Below are 25,606 nucleotides of genomic sequence, written 5' to 3'. Positions count from 1 at the left end.
TTTTTTTTTTTTTTTTTTTTTTTTTTTTTTGGCAGCACATAGTGTACATACAGTCTTTCTATCCTCTTAATAGAATATGGGTCTAACTCAAGTAAGAACTCCAAGAGAAACTTTGTTCCATCCATCTGTAGAGTGAAATATTTTCTATTTGTCCTTGTAAAAAAGTTGTTTTAAAAAATAATCTCAGCAAAAGAAATGATAATTGGAATAATGCAACAAAAAGGCTCAACCCAGTGACCTGCCAGCCTTTCTGCTATAATGGGACTATAATGGGATGTCTCCCTGAAAAACTTCACGCTCAGCAAAACGGGCATTACATTCAGTAAAACAGAGCATTCAAAATTCTTTGGGGCTGCATCCACAGCTCTAACAAAAACCATTATTCATGCCCGCAAAGATGGCGTGGCTCCTCCGACCAGTGCTCCCATGGGACTGGAGGTCGCTGCAGCAGGCATTTGGAATTCTGAGAAAGGAGAGGCCATGGACTGTCAGCCCTTTCACAGGAGCAGGGCAGGTGGAAGTAAGGTGGACACACGAGGCAGTGCTATGGGGCTGATTGTCCCTCTCTGCAGAAGGCTCCTGTGTACAAGTGCTCATATTTTATTTTCTTATGAAAAAGGTGAAAGATAGCCTACTGCCAGTGCAACATCAAGGCTGAGATTTTTTTTTCTCCCTCTTGAAAGTTATGCTTCTATTACTACTTTCCTCCTCCCCTTGCCTGGGAAAAATCATATACAAATTATATTTACAATATTTTCTCTTTACCAATGGTATATGAGCTATGCAGTGCAGGAGCATATGTCGAAATTGAACAGATTGTTGATTAAATTAACTTTTTCTAATCATAAGTGTATTTCATTCATGTAAGAAATTTGGAAAATAGAGAAAGGTACATGAAATAAAATTACTATCAGCTTATAAAAATAACTACTGTTGGGGAGTCAGAATTCTTGATGTTGAATCTATTCCTCTTTACTATCTACAACACAACCTCCTTACTTTATTGTCTTATAAGTTTTTTAAGTAATAAAATTTCTCTCTTAACAGCAAAAAAACAAACAAACAAAAAAAACCCAACAACAATAGTTTGTTTTGTTTTGTTTTTTTTTAACTACTGTTTAAAAAACAAACAAACTATGATCTATTTCCTACTGGCCTTTTGTCTATACATATTTGTTATAAAATCAGGTTATGTTGTGGTTACAAATTTGTATCCTTTGTATTTACAGCATGCATATGTTTCTACTTTATTAAATAGATGTCAAAAACTTGAACCATACTTTATTCAATAAAACCTCTGTTTTTGGATAATGAGATTGTTTCACATCGGAGAATAAACACCCTTACACATAAAATATTATTTGTATCTTCAATTAGTTCCTTAGGCTAGGTTGCTGGGCGTCTTAATCCTTTAGGGCTACTCGAACAAAAATGCTGTAGATTGGGTGGCTGAAATAGGAAACATTCGTTTCTCACACTTCTGGAGTTTGGGAAACCCAAGATCAAGGCGCCGGCAGGTTTGGGGTTTGGTGGAGCTCACTTCCTGGTTCACAACAGGCCATCTTCTTGCTGTCTTCACGTGGTGGAAGGGTGGAGGGAGCTCTCTGGGGTCTTTTTTATAAGGGCACTAATTCCATTTATGAGGGCTCCACCCTTATGACCTAACCACTTCTCTAATGCCCCACCTTCTAATGCCATCACACTGGGGAGTAAATTTTAACATATGAATTAGGAGGGGCACAGCATTCAGTCTAGAGCTCTAAGTCAATACGTAGATTATTTTTAAAATAATCTGATAATAGTCAATTTTGTTCATTTATTTATTTTTAAACATAAGGACCTTAATACAAGAAGTAAAATGGCCAACAGTAAGCTTGGTATAATGGCACTTCTTTATTATGGAAAGGTCATTTATTAAAATGGTAACATGTTTGCTAAAACCAGTTTGGCTCAGTGGAGCATGGGCCTGCAGACTGAAGGGTCCAGGGTTCAATTCCGATCAAAGGCATGTACATTGGTTGCGGGCGCATCCCCAGTAGGGAGCGTGCAGGAGGCAGCTAATTGATGACTCTCATCGATATTTCTAACTATCTCTCTCCCTTCCTCTCTGTAAAAAAATCAATAAAATATATATATTTTAAAAATAAAATGGTAACATGTTAGTCTCTTTTGCTCACAATTATGTTGTAAGTATTTCATTCAGCACATCCTGATTTATCAACAGGTCTAGTAGGTAGAATATATGTACTATTCATGGACTTTAAATTAAGCATCAAGAAATTGAAGTCTCCCTGGCTGATGTGTCTCAGTTGGTGGGAGCTTCATTCCATGCACCAAAAGTGATGGGTTTGATTCCTGGTCAGGGCACATACCAGATTGAGGGTTTGATCCCTCGTCAGGGTGCATGCAAGAGGCAACCAATTGATGTTTCACATCGACATTTCTCTCCTTTCTGAAATCAATTTTTAAAAGAAGAAATTGATGTCATGCTTACCTCTGTAACTCAACCTAATTCTTCTCTATATCATTTGTTGCCTTTCTCTTATTTTGTTCCCATGTCTCTTCTTTGGTTTCACAGTAATGTGTCTAGTGATGATTTCCCTTTGAAGTTCACACTATACCCATCCCTAGTTCAAGTAGTTCTATGATTTCAAAACTTCCAGTGGGACATCAGAGGCAATTTGGGAGAGATAAAAGTGCATAGTCTCCTGAGAAACACCCTTCTAATTCTGAGGTTCCTTGTGCAAAAATCTATACAGAATGGTTAAGAGTATAGGCTTTGGAAGTAGACATGTCTAGATTAGATTCCAAGCTCAATCTTCTTGGGCAAGGAAATGTGTGGTGTCAGGAGCTCATGGTGTGTGTGTGTGTGTGTGTGTGTGTGTGTGTGTGTGTGTGGTAGTAGCAGTAGTAGCAGTAGCAGTGGCAGCAATTGGGTGTACTCAAACAATTGATATTGTTTGGTTTAGAAAGAAAATATGTAGCTTAACATCTATTTGAGAGAGAAGGTAAAGACAGAGTTTGATGGGTTACACCTGAAATAAAGTGAAAATTAGCTAGCATTCAACCCAGAAGATTTCATTTCTTTCCATTGCAATTTCTAAGTAAACTAATGGGAGTTCTGAAGAAATTGCTTCTGTCAAATCCTTGGACATTTATGGGGAGAGTTGTAAAATAAAGTAGAGGCAGATATAGGTGTACTACAGCTCTTTCCAACTACTGTTAAACCAGTGTCTTGGGAGACTTCATTGAAGACAAGAAAGGGCTACTTCCAGTTCCTATTATTTTTTTTATTAGCACTAAATCAAAACTGACTCTTCCTTTTTTTTTAGCCAGCATATGTTCCAAGGAAACTGATCCCAATAACAATCATCAAGCAAGGTAATTTTATGAGTCTGCTCTGGATATGTATTTATAACAATTTTAATATACTTTTTTTAATTGAGTAATTCAACATCACACATATTTTTTCAACTTCTCTGGTTATTGTTTTTTTTTTCAGAAAATGTTTGAAGTAATCAGTATGGCCTAGTAAATTAGAAGTTAATAGGTAATTTTGGCTCTTATACCAAGAGTCCTAGTCCTGGCAAGTCATGTTGTTTGGACAACTAGAGACAAAGCAATCATAAGTATTCAATTCTAAAAATCCCTTTAAATATGTGTGGCTTAGCTTAGTGTTAAGCTAGCATTCATGAAGGAAACCATTAAGAGGATATAAATGAATTAAATGAAAACTTTAGGGAAAGGTTTCCAGGTTTCAAGAATTATAATGTCTTATTTTATTTCATTATCCAGTTGTTTTTGTTTTGACTCAATTTTTAAAATTATTATTTTAAACACATTTTAAAAATCTTTATTGTTGAAAGTATTACATAGGTTCTTCTTTTCCCCTCATTAACCTTTTCTAGTCCACTTCTGTCTCGGCCCCCACCCCAGGCCCTCACCACCCCATTGTCTGGGTCCATGGGATATGCATATATGTATACAAGTTCATTGGTTGATCTCTTCTGACCCATCCTTCCTTACCTTCCCTCTGAGATTCAACAGTCTGTTCATGCTTCTCTGTCTCTGGGCCTATATTTATTCATCAGTTTTTTTGGTTCATTAGATTCTACATATGAGTGAGATCATGTGATAATCTTTCTCTGACTAGCTTATTTCACTTAGCATAATTTTTTCTGGGTCTACTATATTATGTCCAGAAAGTTTCTTGGGAGAAGAGATCAGGGACTTAAAATTATTCTTCATTTTAAGAAAATAATGTCACAAGTATACTCTGAAAGTAGGGTCAATTAGAATTGGAATTATCCAATGATTCTTTGCTTTGAGAATATATATTAGTACTTTCTAATTTTTTAATTTATTAGGCCATTGCCTCATTTTGTGCATTAGTTAGGAAATTTTCAGCTTCTTAGACTAGGACACTTTATGATAAAGTAATAATAGCCTTTCAGTACTTATAGACATTGGTGTTAAGGTAAGATGCACCTTCTAGTCCTTTCATTGGCTCTGTGGTCAACCCAATGAATTCCTTTTTATTAATTGAAAAGTTAGTTCAGTGCTTCTTCAGTGCAGATGACTTCACATTATTAGCTTCTTACTGCTTTCTGACTATTTCCCCCAACACACACTATTATCTTTTTGTATTTCAACAGTGATTCAGAATGTTACCCACAGAGCTTCAATTAAACCCCCAGATAGGACTCCCATTGGAGGAACGATACTGGGTGAGTAGTCTTGAACTCTAGACCAAGAGAAAGTCAGGCAATATATATATATATATATATATATATATATATATATATATATATATATATATATATATATATGCCTTTATGGAATTTTGCACTGTGAGTAGATCTGTTAAACTGATGTTGATTCATTTCCTTTCAATATTTAGGATCCTGGCTTTGTTTATTCTAGGCTAGGAGCCAAGAGATGCTACCTCTATCCCAATGTGTTAGAGAATTAACTCTAGCTCATGCCTAGTGGGAATGATGAAACCCATCCTACCTACCCCACAGCGTTTTTGCAGTTATGAAGGAGTCTTTGTTATATTGAACTTCTCTCTTTTTATTTTTTTATTTCCCCCCTTTATTGATTAAGGTATTACAAATGTGTGCTTATTCTCCCATTACCCCCTACTTCCCTCAATCCTGCCCTCACTCTCACTCCCTGTCGTCTGCGTCCATTGGTTATGCTTATATGCATGCATACAAGTCCTTTGGTTGTTTATTATTAATAGTGGTATCCTTTGTTTACCATAACATCTTAAGCATCCACTTTACAATTTTTAAGTCCATGGATTAAAAGTCAGAGGATTTTAGTAGTTCAGTTTCAAATAAGAAAAAGATTCTGTTTAAAAAATACTGTCATATTTTTTCCAACATTTTAAAGTTGTGGTTAATCATAACTAAGCAAAATAAGTGCAAAACTTAATATTTACTAATATCTGACACTCTGAACTTTATTTTATGGCATAATGCATTTTCTTTCTCTCATCTGTACTTCTGTTTTCTTCCAGTTCACCTTGTTATTCCTGGTCTTAATGAAACCACCGTAAAACTTCCTACATCCATAATGTTTGAGATTTCAGATGCAATCAAGACACAATTAGGTAAGCAGCAAAGTTCTATGATAGAACTTTCAGTGACCAAGTATTAGAACTGATAGTCTTAGAATATCCAAGGAATCTACAAAATGAGCTATTTGGGATCTCAAAGTAAAAGTAAGGGACAGACTGTACTGTTGATAGGAATGTAAAGTGGGATTGCTACTATGGGAACAGTATGGCCACTCCTCAAAAAAATAAAATTACCATAGGATCCAGCAATTAAAGTGAGCCCAGGGAACAATTGTGATGATCACTGAGCTTAGTTGCTGCATTTAAATATCAAATTAGTTTGATATTCAGACTTAATCAAGCATCACACACCCTGAAGAGCTTGTGAACAGACTGCTGCTCATTCCCCCTTACCTAACCCTTCCAGACTTACTGATTCAGTAGGTCTGAGCTTGGGCCTAGGAATCTGCATTTCTTACCAGTCGGTGATACTGCTGGTCTGGAGAATGTCTTGGGCTATTGATAAATATGAAAGGAGATGGTATAATGTGATGGAAATTGAATAAGACTTAAAAATGCAAAATATTTTCCCTAAAGTAGGTACTAACTAAGAACTTCAGCACTTACATAATCAACTCTTCACATTTTATGGATGCAAAAACAGAGGCCCAAGCCCCTGTTTGGTAGCACTCAGTCAACAAATACTTGTTAAGCATTACTCTGTGCCAGATAGCACATTACTGGGTCCTATCATGGTGAGCTACACAGCACATCCTGGGACCTCAGACTTATTTTTCCCTTTTTTCCTTATTGGAGACCTAACCTATTTATTTTTCTGATGGTAGGCAATCAGACTGTATCTGTTTTAAAAATTAGGAACTCCTAAGTTCTCCTTAACTGTTAATTTTGAGAACTTCCTGAAAGAAGGAGGAACAAAACTTAAGTGGGTAAAGAACACTTAATAGGTGGTCTATTAGACTTACAGTTTTAGAACAATTTTCAAAGCTTATGCATCACCATTTCCTTAAGATGTTAAAATATTTGCCAGTAAATATTTGTGATTTTTGTTCAACCCTTACATTTTTACTGTAAAATATTCATAGCTGTCAGAATGGGTTGCTTCCAAGCGCATAGACATGTGACCCTAGGCTTCATATCCTTAATTCGTACATCAGGCTTGATCATCTCACTTTTAACTGTACAACCCTGTGACTCAACTCCACGTCATCTGTACACTGCACGCAAAGCCAGGAAGCTCCAAACTCAGTGCCCTCAGGGAACTGTGTCTGGAGTCGGAGCTCGGGATTTTTACACTCACCTGGTCTCTGTCTGGAGCCTACACGCTATCTTACTCCTCACCTGAAAACTTGTTTGGAAAGAGAAAAAAAAGGAGCCAGCCAATCTCTTATTGATCTGGTCCCTATCTGTCTCTCAAAACTACAAAACCTGGGATGTGAAGGAGACTGAAAATGGGCAGTTTTCTTCTCAGATCACTGCTGCCAGTTTAGAATTAGATGTTTCATCCCCTAGTTTTGAGTGATATTTCCTTTTTTTTTTTTTTTTTTTTTTTTTCAAAGTTCCACAAGCTACCTTAATATCAATTCAGGTGTTTTGTATACTTTAGATATTCAGCGATTTTGTTTTGTTTTTATTTTGTTTTTCTGATATAAATCACTAAGCCTTCAGGATTGTAATTTTAATAGGGAAGAAGTGGTATGTGAATAGTTAAATATCTCTTTAACTTGTGTTTCCGGGGAAACACCTGTCAAATTTAACACTGGCCATTTTTATGCATTGAAGAGATTGATAGTATATTTGAAAATGTACAGTAAATCCATCCAATGTAACATCTTAACAGACTGTATTCTAAAAATTACATTTTAAATTTACTGTAATATTTTAATGCAGACATAAGCAATTTTTCATACTACTAAGGAAGAAATAAACTTTCCTAGGGTTATTTATCACCACAATTCAGAAAAGTCCAGTTTTTTAATGGGGTAAATCCGAACAATAATATCTTCATTCCAACAGTGTCCATCTTGGGACATTGGGAAATTATTAGCTTTTGTTCTAAGAGCACATGGTGTGAATAATGAGAGATATAAACAAGAAAATTAGTATTACACCCACATCACCCAGGGATATACATAGGGCTTGCCAAAGTCAAGACTTAGCTTGCCAAAAATTAACGGAAACAACAGTGTTGGGGAAAAAAAGGTACAGAAGAATCAGAGAGGGAAAAGAAATTTCCTGGGTTTCAGGTCATTCTGATGGGACTTTGCTCCGCTGGCGCCAAGAGTGCACTTGTACATAAATGATATGGAGGAATGTTTGGGTTTGATAGGAAACATAAAATCCCCCATTTAAATATCTCTCCATCCACCAATTTCTCTATTCTGCAAGGCAATATTTAGAAATACAATATGCCTTTGTAAGGAATTGGTGATGTGTAAAGAATACAGTTCTCTCTCAGGAACATAGTTTACCCTTTTTGCTTCTTTTCAGCCTAAGGTGATTGCCAGCTAAGGGCATGTTTAGAATATAAGAAGCTAAAGCAAAACAATTTAGAGCATTCAGGAAAGTCTATGGATGTTAAAATACATTAGTAAGTAAGCAAGTCAGTAAATAGTCCTAGTCACCCTGGCAACCATCAAGAACACAGGATGTTACATAGGGAGGAGAGGATGAGCAAACGTACCCGAAAGGATCAGAGGATACTGAAAGAGAAAAGACCCTTAAAGAGAAACCTTATAATCTTACATTTGATAAATAAAAGCCAACACCTTCCTATGGCACATCCTGAAAATAATAGAACCAGGACATGCTCATAAAAATTTGTAACCCGAATGGTTTTTCCTGTGCGAACAATCACAGTGCTTCTAAACAAAAAACGGTGACTACAAAAAAGGGCAGGAAAAAGGGTTGATCAAATTTAGAAGTTTTAAAAATAGAATTTTTTTGTAAAATTATACTGGATTGGCATTTTTAGTTATTCTAGAAATAGAGTCCTCTCTCTTTATGCCTTGCTAAATTAATTTGAACAATGGAATCAAATATTTCTATTTTTTAATAGATTTTATTGATTTTTTTACAGAGAGGAAGGGGGAGAGATAAAAAGCCAGAAACATCGATGAGAGAGAAACATCGACCTGCTGCCTCCTGCACATCCCCCACCAGGGATGTGCCTGCAACCAATGTACATGTCCTTGACCAGAATCGAACCTGGCACCTTTCAGTCCGCAGACTGACGCTCTATCCACTGAGCCAAACAGGTTCGGCTGGAATCAAACAATTTCTGCTGTGCAACTTCATGTGCTCATGAATCCAAGGCACACACATGGCTATTAGATATGATAGGGCAAGTATATAGCACTCATGACACCTATTTCTAGCATTTTAAGTCACTCCTGAAAATAATTAGCTCTATGTAGAAATATACTGAATGCTTCTATAACACAGATTAAAAATTGATTGGCTTCTATTAACGTTGTGAAAGGGATGATTTTATAACTGCCTTTGTCCATCACCAATAAATATTTCATGTCAGCTGAAAAGAAGAAAATGGTCTTTACAGCGGGGATGTGAACTACAAAAGGAGGTTACAAAGTTTGCATCCTCAAAGAACTTTGAGAGAACAGGTTAGATCAATAGTTCCCAACAAAGAGCAGTTTTGTCTCCCAGGGGAAATTAGGCAACGTCTGGAGACATTTTTGGTTGTCACATTATGCACATGCTAGTGGAATTCAGTGGTAAAAGCCAGAGGTGCGACTCAACATCCTGCAACATAGGAAAGGCCTCACAGTAAAACATTATCCAGCCCAAAATGTCAATAGTGCCAAGGCTGAGAAACCCAAGATGTTCCTGTACAGCCTTTGGACTCTACAAAATCCCCATCTAGCTATAATCAGTTCAAAGTGACACAATCAGGGTATCTCAAAGATTAATTTTTTCATGCCACTAGACCAGTGGTTGGCAAACTCATTAGTCAGCAGAGACAAATATCAACAGTACAATGATTGAAATTTCTTTTGAGAGCCAAATTTTTTAAACTTAAACTTCTTCTAACACCACTTCTTCAAAACAGACTGGCACAGGCTGCGGTATTTTGTGGAAGAGCCACACTCAAAGGACCAAAGCTCTGCATGTGGCTCGAGAGCCATAATTTGCCAATCACTGCACTAGACTGTTTCAAAATATTATAAGCAGGTTATTGATTTTGGTGTGAAAGAGCTGACTCAAATTAATCCTTAGTGCATTTTTAAAATGAGAAATATCTTAATCATTGGGAAACTCTGGTATAGAAATGTACTTTGAAAAAGAATATCTACATTTTAGAAGGAAGTTTCCTGAATAATTGTCTGAAGAGGGAAAAATATATATTTTAATCTTTACACTAAATCCCCTCAGTGACCAAAACAATCGGTGTTTGTTAAGACATGGCTCAAATAAATTACTGTCGGTATTTTTTTTGCCACAAGTATTTTCAAATAATTTAGTTTCCCAAGTGTGTTGCTTATGTTTTTTAAAAATATCTGAACCTATTGCATGTTTTACCATGTATAATAATGGAAATTTTCTATTCATTGATATTTTTAAAAATTAGGAGTACTTCAATATAAAATTCCAGTGAGTATTTGCAATGCAACATATGCCTTCCAGAAACTCTATGAATAAGAATGACTTGAGAGTTATCCAAGTGTTGGGTTGTGATTTATTCCTTCATTCCAATGCCAACTTAAATCTTAATTATTGAGGGTCCAAAGAAGGGATTCTGAACACTGTCATCCATTCATGCTAATCCCTGGTAGAAATGCACAATAAATGTGTTGACTACCTGGTGGGAAGAGATAAAAGCAGAATAGATTTCTGGAAATAGTTTGTTACTTGATTCTGTTTTTGAAAGAATTGTATTTGGACACTGTGTTATAGGGAAGTGAGGTAAACTGTTTGTTCTCTCTCTCTCTCTCTCTCTCTCTCTCTCTCTCTCTCTCTCTCTCTTTCTTTCTTTCTTCCCCTCTCTCTCTCTCTAGCTAAGAATGAAACCTTGGCATTACCAGCTGAATCTAAAACACCAAAGGTAGAAAAAATCCCAGCACAGCCCATAACAGGTAATGAGATCCCCATATTGTTCACTTGCAATAAATAATATTTTTCTAATAGTAAATGCTTGGTAAGACCGTGCTTTTTTCCAGTAAAGAGCCAGTAGGAAATTCATTTTGATCGATAGCACAGAATAATAGGTGATGTGATTCTAGGTCTTTAATCTAATGTCTGGAAAACCAATAGCTGCAAAATGAACTACTGAATCATATAACTAATATGTAATATGGAAACTGTATTTTTCACTCTAAGTGAAAGCTATTACCTCAACATTGTGAAATAATCTTATACTAAAACGTAATGCCTGGTTTTGGTGTTTTCCTTTTATGTGAAGACATGAGGCCATTTTTCATTTCTCCACTTTCACAAGTTGTCTTTTGAGCAAAATGCCATGATTAACCTTCACAAATCCATAGCTTGAGAGCTATATCATTGAGCAGCAATGTCTTTGGAAGATTAAAAATCCCAATAGAGATAATATGTAATAGTTCAGTAAAAATTCTTTAAAGAGGAAATGTGGAATGCATTTTCCCCACAATTTATCGGCCGTTACTAACAAACATTCAGCATTTCTCCTATGAATGAACTGCCCAAGTCAAGCCCACTGGGGACACATTATTCTCTGAACTACAGTGTTTTGCCAGAGCAATACCACCTCATCTAGGACACAGTGAAGCAAACATCTGGCAAGAATTTCCCCAAATCCACATTTAGCAAAGTAACTCCAATTTAGAGTAAAAATTTTAACCCATAAAATTGCTATAAATTGAAATATTAGTAGTTTTTAGCTTGTACTAAACTCTTAGATTCATAACTGATCCAGAGGAGTTAAATATTGGTGGGGAAAATAAAATAATGTGATTTCAAGAAATCAATTCAAATAGGGATATTTCTGACAAGCAAGAAGTATGTGGCTCTGTCTAAAGGAGAGAGATGGACCTTCCATCCCTCACCTTCATGGCAGGTGGGGCAGAGGTCAACATTATTCAGGAAGCTGAAATAATCTGAATGAAATCCCTAGGTAGTTTCTGATTTCAATATAATTGTCCAATACCAATAAAAACATAGGCATGATTTAGTGGATGACTGCAACTTCTTTTCTGCCCCGAAGATTCTGCCCATGGAAGAGTCTATAGATTTCTTAGTTCTCTGCCAAATCTTTCTCACAATGTTCCACTTCAGAAACACTTAAACACCATAACTTATTATTCAGTGTTATTGTGTTACCACAAGTCCTTAGCCATGCAAAAATTCTAGAATTGTCTAGCTCCCAATTCACTCCAGATCTTAGTGATCCTGGTTCTTATTTCTTGAACACTATTTAGCTGAGGTCTTCTTTGCTTTTGACCTAGCATTTGCATCTTTATCATCATTTCAACCCAGTTCCAACCTTCCCATGTTGACTGCAGTTTGAAAGAGAGAAATCATAGAATGTAATGGTTCTCACTAAACCTTCTTTGCCCAGGATCATTGTTTTATTTGCCTATTTATTGATTCATTTAATAAACATTTATTATGTGCTTGTTTACTATATCCCAGACATTGTGCTAAGACTTGAAGGTGAAGAGAAATAAAAAGGCAGATGAATAAAGAGTTATGATTAATCTCCTAAGTGCTTTCATAGAGGTCAGTTCAGAGTGCTTTTTGTAACACATGGAAAGTGGACCCAATCTGGAAAGAAAACATTGGGAGCCATGTCAGGTCAGGCTGTGGCACAAGCAAGCCATGGAATCCTTAACATACGTAACTTGAAAAGTAATGAGCTGTGCGCCAGTTATTTATTCCAAGAGGCCCCAATGTCTTAGGGTCTTTGGTTGCTTTGTAATTTTATATTAACTTATAAAGTTGTCTTCTTTACTTTCCAGTGACTCCTGACTCAGTTCTAGGAACCACTAAATCCACTGTGTCTAGTGCATTAAATATTTCAGAAACAACACTGGGTAATTCTAAGAAGGTTTTTTTGTTTTTTTGTTTGTTTTTTGTTTTTTTTTCTAAAACAAACAAAACCCTCCTAGCACTCTAGAAAAGAAAAGTAACTCAGTACCTTACCTTTCCCCTCATCTCTCACCTCCTTACTGGCAGTAGTTAATCGTCCTATTTCTTGGACCAATTTCATTAGCGTTAATCACTTGCCTTGATCCTGGTGAATGATGTTTGAGGGAGCACTGGATGCTAGCAGCTAGCTGCACACCTTTCCCCCAGACTCCCAGGATGTACAGAAGCACAGATTACAGCCTTTTATCCCAGGAGGCTTGGAGAGGTGGGGGAAACCTGGAAGTCTTGACTGTGTCCGAGCTTTCTGTTTGCAATGGCTTTTTCAAGTCTTATGTGTGCTTAAAATGAGGAGAACCCCCAAAATGTCGTGCTTTCTAATAAGAATTTCATGTCACACCTGTTAGCTGCTTCGTGGCCCAGGAGGCTCTTGTTTGGTTCTCTTCAAAGAAAAGCAGCGTCATGTGTTTTGTTCTGTGCTTGTGATGTTTACCATCGTTCCTCACTGAAGCCCTTTGAAAATGCACCTTCAACCTTGAACAGCCACATCCATCTTTTCCAGAAAAAGCCAGCCATGTTCTTGAAAGGCATCAGCTGCCGGTGCACACTCTGTGTGAGCACGCATCACAGGATCACGGTTAAGCCACAGTGTCGAATCCCAGGTCACACATTTGCTAACTGAATTCTTCTTTATTTTAGTTCTCAGCGAAAAGACCCCGGAAAGATCGCCAACTATTCTAATACCTAGGTTTGAGTTACCTCTGAGCACTCTAGGTAAAAAAAAAATTTTAAATACTACAGCTTATTATTACCTTGCAAATTTTATGCATGCTTGAAGCCGTCCTTAGGCTAATTTATTTAAAGTTATCTCCTCACAGGAAAGAAGAAACACTTAGCTTATAAAACAATAAGCTCCTCAACACCATGGTTTTAATGTTATGAAATCTTTATAATTTAGGGTCCTAAAGAATCTCTCTCTCTATCAAATCCTTCGGCTATTTAGAATTCTTCTAATTTCTTTATGAACGCAGTATAAAAAAAGTTATTGGTGAAAGTGAGCTTAATTATAGAGCTATGTGATCACTACAATTCTATTTTTAAATGCTAGTAGATGGACATTTGCTAGTTCAGACATGTTTGGTACTTGATGTGAGTCTACATGAGCACACATACACATAGCTGAATAAATTAGAAAACAAGTTTAATCAAAATTAAAAGAAGAGCTCAAGTACAGTGTCTGGTTATAAAAACCAGAAAAGGGAGCTTTATTATATCATTCAATGTTGAAACACAGAATTAAAAAACACTACTAACAGTCCCTCTTAATGTGAATAATTTGCCTTTCTGTGTTTGTTTATTGCTTTAGTAAAATCTTTTCTCTGTTAGTTGCACCTCAAGTCATAACATTTCTTATGTGTTTCTTTACAGCTCCGAAAAGACTTCCAGAATTTCCTCAGGCAAAAACACCCTTCCCTTTTGAGAAACCTGGGGGCGCCTTGGGTAATAACAGCACCTGAAACCTGGTGTTAGGATGTGGGTGATGAGTGCTTAATTCTGGAGGCCACATTCCCTGGGTCCTATCTCTGCAAAAACCTCAGTGAACTAATGAATTTCATTAACTTAGCCAGACAAGTGTTGATTTGGTAACGCAACACAAACAAACAAACAAACAAAAAACATATATTTGGATTTTTTTAAAATTTTTTTAAAATTTTGTATTAATCCTCACTCTATCAATTCCACATAATTCATGAAGTTAGTTTTCTATCCTCAAAAACATTGAGAGTATGACACCAACCTTTGGTCTCTCTCTAGTCACTAACCAATTACATGCTCTCAGGATGGGAACATGGTAATTTCTTCTTGCTAGACAATGGCTTTTGATAGAACGAGTGTGTGCTTTTCATTGCAGGATTCTCATAGTCAACCATACCAGCGACCTGTTTCTGTTTCTTTCTCCTCCTCAAAAAAATTTCAACAAATTCCCTTTCTTTTTACTACTGTAGCTTCGAGTGAAAAGCCATGGATTGCACCTATAACTAAAACATCTGAAGATTCCAAAGTTTTACCACCTCAAACTGGTAATTGCATTCTTTTAAAAAATAGACTGAAACAACCTTACAGGCAGTCCTTGGGTTACATCAGACTTGACATATGTCCTTTGGTGGTTACATCTCCATCTCCCAGGTATTTATTTTAAAAAAAAAAAAAGTTTCGTCATTTCAATGTATGTACATATGTGCTTTATGTTTTTTATTATTTATTTACCATAAGTAAAAGTCAGGAATTGTTATCTTTCTTTTAAGTTTTTTTTTACTGTTTCACTTCATTACTGCTGTGTATGTGCTCCATGTGAGTGACGTAGATGCTCTGTAGGTGTGTTCCGACTTACGGCGAAAATTGCATTACGTTGCACCATAGGAACAGATCTCTGAGGTAACCCGAGGACTGCCTGTATTGAGTTTCTCATTTTTATCTTTATATGGTTCTTAATTGATTATCAGTATACTTTGTAATAAATGGTAAAGCTATAATTCATTCTTATACTTAAATAAATCTAATTTTTTTTCTCAGTACAAAAGCAAAATGTTTTTGCATTTGTTTTAAATATCTGTATTTTAACATCTGGACATCTATTCAGATCTTTGGCTAGAAGATAAACTATGTATTGGCTCATTGAATTCCTAGAGATCACTTTAGTGCCATGAGGCAGAACCAAAAAATAAGAAGCATCATCCTAGGTCAGATTTAACAGTGTGAATGTAATGTTTCCCTTGCAGGTAGATATCTGCTTCTTTTCCAGCAATGAACCCATTTTAGTGACAATGATTGCTATTTATTGAGCACCTTTTACATGCCAAATGTGGTACTAGGTGCGGTACTAGGTGCCTGGGAGTGAGCAGTATGACTTGGGGCCCAGGGGCCAGTGATGGGACATTGTATCCAGAGTCCAACTTTATAAAGGCTTCCCAGTCCCTGCGTATCCTCGGGTCAGTTTTGATTTGCTCAGCAAGGAGCAACTGAGCTTGCAGGTGGAAATCAGCAAGTCTAGCTGAGTTGGGGTAGGGCAGGTGACTCTCATTGCCCCTCATGCAATACCTTATATTTGCCAACAATGAATATTTGAGTGCCTGCTATGTACAAGATATTATTACTGAGCCCTAAAATGTGTAAGCATACTGTGATATAGAGGGAAGACCATAGGTCTTGGAAGTAATAATGGTCTTTTTTTTTCAATTCTAGCTTTCCTGTTAAATGTATACTTTAGATATTTTAATTCTACATTTCTAGGTCTTAGTTTGCTCTTTTATAAATTGCGGCAATTGACTTTTTTTCTTCTGAGAATTCTTGTGTTCCACCACTAAAACTGATTAAAGGAGATAGATCTCCTTTTATGAAAATAGATTTTTCTCAATTAAAAAGTTTTCTCCTGTGTGTCTTTTTTTTATATCTAATAGTCAACTAAAGAGGATGGATATTCAGCATTTGATAATTATAAAACCTCAGAAGCCACTTAATGTGATTACCTCCATTATTTTTATTTTACTTGCTTGTATTTTAATTTTTGTATATTTTCTAGTTGTGGTTTTGGGAGCACATATAGTATATAATATAGTTAGAAGTTCAAGTAATAAAGTTATATAGCCAACATTTTGTGGAAATCTCCAGTAAAGAGTCCAGCAGGCCTGGCCTCACTCCCACATACTTGATCTCCCAAACCAAACACTCACTGGACTAGATGAACTCTTAGGCCCCTTTCATCTCTTAGCTGGAATGGTTTGAGAAAGGATGAGAATGAGCCTTCAGATGCATAGATCTTGGTCAAATTATCTTTTCTCGGATATCTGCAGTGGTCTCAGATCTCAGCAAGAAAATATAAGGATGTTCAAAAAAAGTAAGCATGCCCTAACCCAGTGGTTGGCAAACTCATTAGTCAACAGAGCCAAATATCAATACTACAACAATTGACATTTCTTTTGAGAGCCAAATTTTTTAAATTTCTTCTAAAGCCACTTCTTCCAAATAGACTTGCCCAGGTCATGGAATTTTGTGGAAGAGCCACACTCAAGGGGATAAAGAGACACATGTGGCTCTGGAGCCGTAGTTTGCAGACCACTGCCCTAACGAGTTTGGCTCAGAATAGAGAGTTGGCCTGTGGACTGAAGGGTCCCAGGTTCAATTCCGGTCAAGGGCATGTAAATATCTTGGTTGCAGGCACATTCTCAGTAGGAGGGTGTGCATGAAGCAGCTGATTCATGTTTCTCTCTCATCAATGTTTCTAACTCTCTCTCTCACACCCTTCCTCTCTGTAAAAAAATCAATAAAATATATTTTTTTAAAGTTTGTTAAAAAAAAATAAAGTAAGCATGTCTACTATTATAATATCCACTAATTTTCTCAAGTGGGAAAACAGTTGAAAGTTGGCTAAAGTTGTCAGCCAATCCAGAGAAGCCTCAAATTGGGTCTTTCTAAGCCATAGTTACTCTAATCACTGATGCAGAAACTTTACTACAATTACTTACTGTGGGTGTAAAAGTACATTTAGCATTCCAGATCACTTGAATCCAGGTCCTGAGTAGAGTTTCATACTGTGTTTCATTAGCTATCACACTGTGACTATGGAACAGCCATTAGTCTAAGGGCGTCTGTGATGGTTTATCTGCAACACTAAGGCAGGCCTGGCCTCACTCCCACATACTTGATGAGCATCACATCTCCCAAACCAAACACTCACTGGACTAGATGAACTCTTAGGCCCCTTTCATCTCTTAGCTTCTGTGCTACAGCACAGGAGACACAGGATCCCCCAAGGTCTCCCTTGAGAAGCCTCTAGTTTTTTGTTTGTTTGTATGTTTGTTTTTGATGTCTTTGATTATTCAAGAGCAAACTGATCAAAACCTCAAGGGAATCATATGGAGTTTTAATGAGTAGGGCATGGGTTATATATAAAGTCTGAATTGAACCAAGTTTTGGGAGTGGGGGAAATTGGTTGGGAAGTGAAGATTGTAGAGTTCCAAGGAGACAAATATAGGTGTGATTACAAATCCCATTAAAAGCAGAGTTTTTTTGCCTTTAATTTCAGAAAAGAAATATTCTGGTTTTGCCCTTTTGGAATATTACTAGTGGCTATGCAGTTTTATTATTCAGCTGCCTCACTGCTGCCAGGGCAATTTTAGGCCGCCCCAGAACTTCTAACTATTAACTGCCAACCTTCTTTTGATGAAGTGTTGGGGCTTGTCCTGGGCTGTAACAGCACAGCTGGTAATTATTGCAGACATGACCAGTAGCCCCAGGAACTCCTAGCCTGCCCTTACAACATTTAATTTGTGCATCCATGCTACTCAGTGCGGTCTTTGGACCAGCAGCATTGGCGTCACTGGAAGTTAGCTGAAAGGCAGAATCTGGGGCTCTGCTCCAGATCTACTGAGTCAAGATCTACTATTAAGATCTCTAGGTGGCTGAAATCAGTTTGGCTCAGTGGATAGAGCGTCGGTCTGCGGACTGAAAGGTCCAGGTTCAATTCCGGTCAAGGGCATGTACATTGGTTGTGGGCACATCCCTGTTATGGGGTGTGCAGGAGGCAGTTGGTCGATGTCTCTCTCTCATTGATGTTTCTAGCTCTCTATCTCTCTCCTCTCCCTTCCTCTCTGTAAAAAATCATATATATATAAAAGATCTCTAGGTGGTCTTGCACATTAAAGTTTGAGAAGCACTATCTGTCACTGAAGTCTGTAACATTTCACATGGTATAGATTAGACTCATCAAATGTGGTTAACTGTAGACAAGAGAGCTCAAATCAATATAAGATTGGTTTCTCAAAGTGGATGATTCTTATCCCTTGTTTTTGCTACTGTGCAAAATGCTTACATCTAACTCTTATATAGGAGTTCTGTGGCATCTTCCTAACAGGTTAAATTTTAAATTAAAATTTATCATATGCATTATTTGTGACTTAAAGAGTTGATATAGCTGAAACTGGTTTGGCTCAATGGATAGAGTATTGGCCTGCGGACTGAAGGGTCCCGGGTTCGATTCCAGTCAGGGGCATGTACTTTGGTTGCGGGCATATCCCCATGAGGGGTGTGCAGGAGGCAGCTGGTCGATGTATCTCTATCATCGATGTTTCTAACTCTCTATCTCTCTCCCTTCATCTCTGAAAAAAAATATATATATATATTTTATTAAAAAAAGAGTTGATATAGTCATAGCACACTTTTATTGATTTTAGCATTTTTTTGTTTCTTTTGTGATTGATTTTGTGTGAATTTATACATGTACTAAGGCTATCTATTACCTATTTAGTTTCAATGTATCGATATAAGATTATTTATTTTATATTTCAACTAACATGACTTTCAAATGTAATTGTTTGGTGAATTAAGAAGAGAAAGAGGTAGAGATAGTATTTGAATGCTGGTCCATAAAACCATTAATTCAATTTGCAGTTGTTATATCCTTTGAAGAAGCCATATATTTTAACTGATATTAATGATCTTATTATAGCAAAATTAACATAATTTGGTTTCTCTGTTGGGATACAGTGCATGTATACTTACTACATCAATTCCCTTCACTCAAAGACTACCAGGAACACACCCATATTTGAACAAAGTTAGGTTTACTGACTCATTGCAACAACAGGAATTAAAAAACCGTGAGATACTGGGAACATTTAGTAAGATGGTTTTGGAAAGGACTTATTATAAGATTTGATCTTCTGTTAGGTGATTCTGGAGAGGTTCCAAGGAACAGAAACTTTGTGGATAGGATACTGTCAGAAAGTGGGGTAATTCTGTGATTGAATATCTCAATAATTACCTTTTTCTATCTTATACATAACTTCAATTTGACTATACATAGCATAATAATTTATTTTTATTGTTGAACACTATTACAGATATCCCTTATTTCCCTTGCCTCTTTGCCTAACTCCTCCCAGTTCCATTCCCTGTCTTCACCACAGTATTGTTCATGACCATGGCCTATGCATATATGTTTTTAATAATTCCTAATGAGAAGACAAGAAGAATGGAGTGAAGCTAAAGTTGTGATTGATAAATAAGCAACAGTTAGTCATATTAGCCAGACTGTAGGGACAGTCATTTTTGTGTTCATTCATTTGTCTGTGTCCCATACAATTAGAGTGTGCTCTTGTTTTTTGTATCCACTCATCTTAGTCACTAAGTGGTTGTTTGATATTGGTATTCTTTAAAATTGTTGATGTTCAGCAGAAGAATACCAAGCCTAGCTGTGAGCACCAGACCAGCACTGAATGCCAGTGTCTGCTTTTCTCTTTATCAACCATTAAACATGATTTATCAATACCATTTGTAAAATTCATTTTGCTTCCATATTTACTACATTTGTTTTCCACATTTACTTCATATTCTGTATTAAATCATTAGAATGCACAATCTCCAAAGAATTTTTGTATAACTTTTGAATATAAAAAGCTATGTGGAAATTCTAAATTGCATACTAAATTTTCAAATCCCTGGGTCACTTCAATAGTTTATGACAAGAGTGCTTCAGGGTATTTGGAATTTGGAATATTCCAGGAAACCTGAGAAGTATAGTCATCAAGCCTATTTCCCCTAACCTTTCATTAGTGCTGCATTTTCTGATCCCATTATTTGAATTGTGTTTTGTATTAAACTTTCTCTAAACTACATTTAAATAGGATTGATAATTTTTTAGTATCTTGACAAGTCCAACTCTTCTTAAAGTATAGAAAGGAAATTTAAAAAATCTGCTCTACAATTATGCCAGAATGCCAACTTGTTTATAAAGTCTGCATTAGAAGAAAGCTGACCACATTTTAGAAATATTTTAGTGCTTGTGACAATCATTCAGAGAATTCAAACTCTCTGATGATAAATAGAATTGGTCTGTGTTCTATTGGAAGGTGGCCAGTTGACTATGATTTCTGTGTTATTACAGAGTGAGTTCCAGAAAAGCTCTCAGTACTTTCCAACCCCAGCCCCACCCACACCCACACCTGCACCCTACTGAATTGTGCACTGCATGTATATGCATGTATTTGTTGCATTTCTTCTTCATTGGAATAATATAATTCTGTACATACTTGGCAGTTTTCTATTAAGAGATTCAAAGAGTTGTATTTATACCATCCTAGTAGTCTTTTAGAGTTCCTGAAAGCAAAGAGAGTTATTTTTTTTTATCTTAAGAAGATATGAGAGCCGAAGCCGGTTTGGTTCAGTGGTAGAGGGTCGGTCTGTGGACTGAAAGGTTCGATTCCGGTCAAGGGCATGTACCTTGGTTGCGGGCACATCCCCGGTAGGGGGTGTGCAAGAGGCAGCTGGTCGATGTTTCTCTCTCGTCGACATTTCTAGCTCTCTATCTCTCTCCCTTCCTCTCTGTAAAAAATCAATAAAATATATTTTTTTAAAAAAAGATATGTGAAAGATTTGCCTTTGAATAGGTAAAGGAGTTAAAAATTTATTCTCATTCATTTCTTTCTGAATTTGTCCATTGAACCACTCAATGTTAAGCTATGTCAGATAGCTTGCTTTGTAATTTTCACTAAATAGTACAACAGAGAAAATCAAATATTTTTATTAGAGCCAGGTGCCTTCTAAATTTTTTAAGAAAAAAACAAGTGGTCTGTAAGGAAGGCTGGCTAGTCCCTGATGTTTATTATCAATGTGAATGTGACCTCTAATCTATGAACTATAGGATGAGACAGAGCTGGGTTAATAACTAGCTCAACTATTTACTACTTACGTGGTTGTAGACAATAGATCCTCGGTTTTCCCATTTTTAAAGAAAAATAATATATAATTTTTTTCATTGGGTTGTTATGTCTTAGAAATAATGTATAATCACTTCATCTAATTCACAGTACATAAGGAGTACCCTGCTACCATTTTCTTACTACAGCAGACTTTTGCATTGAACGCATCCCCTTCCCATCACCAAATTTCCTGAATTGCTATAGATGCTTAATAATAATAACAATAAATTATTTAATTAATGAAAAGAAGGAAGAGAGAAGAAAAAAACACTGTCAATCTTATACACATATGAGCTTATTAAATGATTCTTGGGTTTTCATTACACCCATGTAAAAATTTTTAAGGAGAATGGAAAGGACATGTGCTATGGTATTAGGCGAACTTTGCAACCCCATGGGAATGGCCTGATGTCCTATTAAGCCCATAGCATGGCTGGTAAATTATATCACTTGGCCATTCTGTTCAGTTGGAGTGGCAGCCTGTATCCTTCTGTGAATTGGGCTCAGGCCCTGTCTTGGCTCAAGGAGTAAAATTGATGCCAAGACAACTTTCTGTGTTTTCTGTGGGCATTAGGGTTGAGAGAAGCAGCATAAATGCTATGCATTTACCATCTCTCAGATGGGATATGTGCATGATTTCTAAAGCTCTGGTATGGTTTGAGGGGGCGGATGGAAATCGACTTTCTGTTTCTAGCTTGATAATGCAATCAGTGTTAAGGCTCCTTAACTTCTTGATTATCCTCTTAAAAGACCATTATTTACCGTGTTTCCCCGAAAATAAGACCTACTTACAGATTTCCTTCTGAGTGAACTATAAGGCATCCCCCGAAAATAAGGCCCCCCTAGGCTCTGTCTCAGAATGCTATTGCTAAATGTGAGAGATTTGGTCTACTGATTCTGAAAGAAATGGAGTTACAAGAAATTCACCAGGAAATTCAGGCATTTGGTTGTTATGATGATGTTCCAGAAGATGATGGCATGATTGTCATTGAATAAATGAGTAAATTCTTGATTCACAGTTTGTCTGGTTTGTGTTGACAACTACCGTACTACCGTACCGTATACAGGTAATAAATTTTCTTTATTTTCATTTAACAATAAATGTATACCGTATTCTTCTTCATGGAAAAATAAGACATCCTCTGAAAATAAGACCTAGCGCATCTTTGGGAGCAAAAATTAATATAAGACACTGTCTTATTTTGGGGGAAACAGGGTAGTACCAGGAGGAATTTAAAGCCCAAATAAAATATTAAAAAAATAATAATAATCCCAGGGTGATTCAGTGAGTTTATTTTCATCTTTAGAAAATTCTCCTGTCTGTTCTTCCCCAACAGTGTCCAGACAAACTGATTTTCTCCTCCAATTATACTGTGACTAAGACAGTGACTTCATCTGGTAAAATTATTTCCCCTTGGACAATAAATAATTATCTTTAGGGCTTCTTTTTATATTCAGAACTGAGGATGGTAGACCTCAATCTTTTCATTAGACTCCATTAAAGAGAGCTACCTTTAACAGTTTATCACCAAGTATTTTCAAAGTTTAATTCTTTCAGTATTTTGTATAGCTGTAGTAAATTGCTAAATGCACTTAAGCTCCTTCAATTACCTAAAGGTTTGAAAGTTGAACTGGTCAGTGTGCCTGAGGAGTCCTATGCTGGATAGAACATTTTGACCCAGGTAGTTTGCTCAGGGTGGTTGAAAAGAGGTTGAACTCTACATTTGCATCTTATTGCCCACTGGTCAGGTGTTGATTATTGTAGTTCTGGCCCACCCACCTTAATTAAGCCCTAGAGAGAAGAAAAAGTTGGAATGAGTGGTGGTGGTGATGCTTCAAAGGCAGGAAAACAGAATTCACGTGTAGTAGATGGTTTACAGATTTCCTGTGGCCTCTTAAAGATTTTTCAGCCTTTGACTTTACTTCATGAGCAATTTTTTTTTTCAGACCGTATTTTCACAAATTTCAGGATTAATCAGAAAGGTATTTTATTTTCCTGTGAATTGAAAAAGCATTATTTCTTTATTGAAATAATGATAACTCTGTGTGCAGTATTTATAAATGTTTTTCTCATCAGCTATTTGTTTGTTTTTTAAATAATCCTGTTGTATTTTCCCATTGCCTCCTTTTTTTAAAAAAAATCTTTATTGTTTAAAGTATTACATAAGTCTTCTTTTTCCCCTATTGACCTCACCTCAGCCACCCCCACCCCCAGCCCATGCACTCACTCCCCTACTGTCGGTATCTATTGGTATGCTCATATGCATGCATACAAGTCCTTTGGTTGATCTCTTACCCCCTCACCCTTCATCTTCCCTCTATGGTTGGACAGTCTGTTCGATGCTTCTATGATTCTGATTCTATTTTTATTCATCAGTTTATGTTGTTCATTATATTCCACAAATGAGTGAGATCATGTGATACTTTATCTTTCTCTGACTAGCTTATTTTGCTTAGCATAATTCTCTCCAGTTCCATCCATGCTGTTGCAAATGGCAAAAATTCTTTCTTTTTTTAGCAACATAGTATTCCATTGTGTAGATGTAGCACAGTTTCCTAATCCACTCATCTGCTGATGGACACTTAGGCTGTTTCCAAGTCTTAGCTATTGTAAAGTGTGTTTCTAGGAACATAGGGGTGCATATATCTCATTGCCTCTTCATATATGTTCCTATGATTCTATTTCCATGGCAGGGTATGGCCACAAAAGCACATGGCACATGATTGTGTAGTCTAGAATGAGATTTGTATGCACATGTGTGTGTATCATAGAATAATTAAAGGTCCTGTTCACTTATTCTCATTCATCTGTACTAAGAGCATAATCTACCCAACTTTCAAACTCATTGTTACTTGTTCATTGTAATGGGCATCTGTATCTTAATTCTGTTTAGTCTCTGCTTTGTATCAGGCTTTGGGGAAATAATCTTGGAGCACATGAGCATGATAGTCACAATTTCTATCCTACTAATGACGGTCTTTCACATAGTTATTCATATTCATGCTATTTGAATAAAACAAACTGATAAATTCTTGACAATTGGAAATACCTTGTCAGTGTAGCCATGGTATATGTTTCCAGAACATTTTATTATGGAATTTTCATCTAATCAGTTTTTTCAGTAAAAACATACAAATAACAAAACACAATTAACAATTTGGTTTTAGGAAGTTATGAGCAAATGGTAGTGTGGCTTATCTGAAAAATAGAAGAGTAGAATTTAGCTATTATGATCATAAGTCATTACTGTATTCTGAAAGAAACTAATATTGTTCATTATAATATTTAAATTGAACTACTCATTAAACTCACATTAGATTTCTCCCCCAACCTTTGGTCTCATTTATAGGTGAGAGATAGTGCTTAATGCCAGATGGTTGAAGCATTTCGCCCACTAAGTAAACATTGGTGGCAAGATATTTGCCTCTACACAATAATGCATGATAGAACAGAGTGTCTAAAATATAGAAGGATTCACCCCTAATTCTTAACGATTTATCAGTTGTGTAGCCTTTTAAAAACCTGAAGTGTCTGACCTTGTCATGCATTTTACTCTGACATAGGAGTACACATATAAGAGTTTTGTAATGAAAGCAAGAGCAGTTGGTTTTTAGGGACCTCCATTTCAATACTGTCCTCTCCTCTGACATCTCTTACTTCAGAGTAAAAAAAAAAAAATGTTTAACCCCTGAATGAGCTGAGGTGGTGGTGTGCTTCTCAAGGCAGCCCACACAAAGCAAAACTTCCACCAAATGGTATTTGTGTGATTTTAGCACTCCTCTTATTTACTACTCAATTCTCAAAAACTCCAGAAATAGAAATACGAAGGGCCAAGTCTGTTGGCAAATGTGTTGTTTTCATCTTGGAGCATATTTGAGAAAATGTTTGGAAGGAAGAGGTTTGACCATTGAGAACTTCCAGACGGGGGCCACTGTTGCCCAGGAATGATGGGAGGGGGCTTCCTCCCCAGTGGAGAGCCTTCTGAGAACAAGCCAAGGAAGGCGGCAGCCAGGATTGGAAACGCCAGGCTAGAAGGAAATTGCAAGTATGGAAAAGAAATAGACAGAGGGTGAATAAGCATCGACCTATGGGACAAAATTGTAGATTATAAGAAAGGAGGGCCAGTATTACTAGAGAAAAGGAAAATGTGGGACTTAGGATAACTAAGACAGTTGTATATTTCAAAAGTAA

General features: G+C 36.6%; 1 protein-coding gene across 1 annotated transcript in view; it reads left to right on the top strand.

Annotated features, from left to right (window-relative positions):
- Positions 1-25,606, top strand: part of LOC118724369 (ABI family member 3 binding protein) — a 238,964-nt gene that overhangs the window by 107,039 nt on the left and 106,319 nt on the right. Inside the window, exons 7-14 of the mRNA XM_045584034.1 lie at positions 3,333-3,381; positions 4,656-4,727; positions 5,525-5,617; positions 10,597-10,674; positions 12,532-12,606; positions 13,358-13,432; positions 14,087-14,158; positions 14,665-14,739. Coding sequence (XP_045439990.1) covers positions 3,333-3,381; positions 4,656-4,727; positions 5,525-5,617; positions 10,597-10,674; positions 12,532-12,606; positions 13,358-13,432; positions 14,087-14,158; positions 14,665-14,739 — 589 coding nt within the window. The remainder of the gene's footprint in view (positions 1-3,332; positions 3,382-4,655; positions 4,728-5,524; positions 5,618-10,596; positions 10,675-12,531; positions 12,607-13,357; positions 13,433-14,086; positions 14,159-14,664; positions 14,740-25,606) is intronic.

The sequence above is a fragment of the Pipistrellus kuhlii genome, unplaced genomic scaffold (assembly GCF_014108245.1).
Source record: "Pipistrellus kuhlii isolate mPipKuh1 unplaced genomic scaffold, mPipKuh1.p scaffold_m20_p_2, whole genome shotgun sequence".
Lineage (NCBI taxonomy): Eukaryota > Metazoa > Chordata > Mammalia > Chiroptera > Vespertilionidae > Pipistrellus > Pipistrellus kuhlii.
This window is presented reverse-complemented; position numbering and strand designations above follow the sequence as displayed.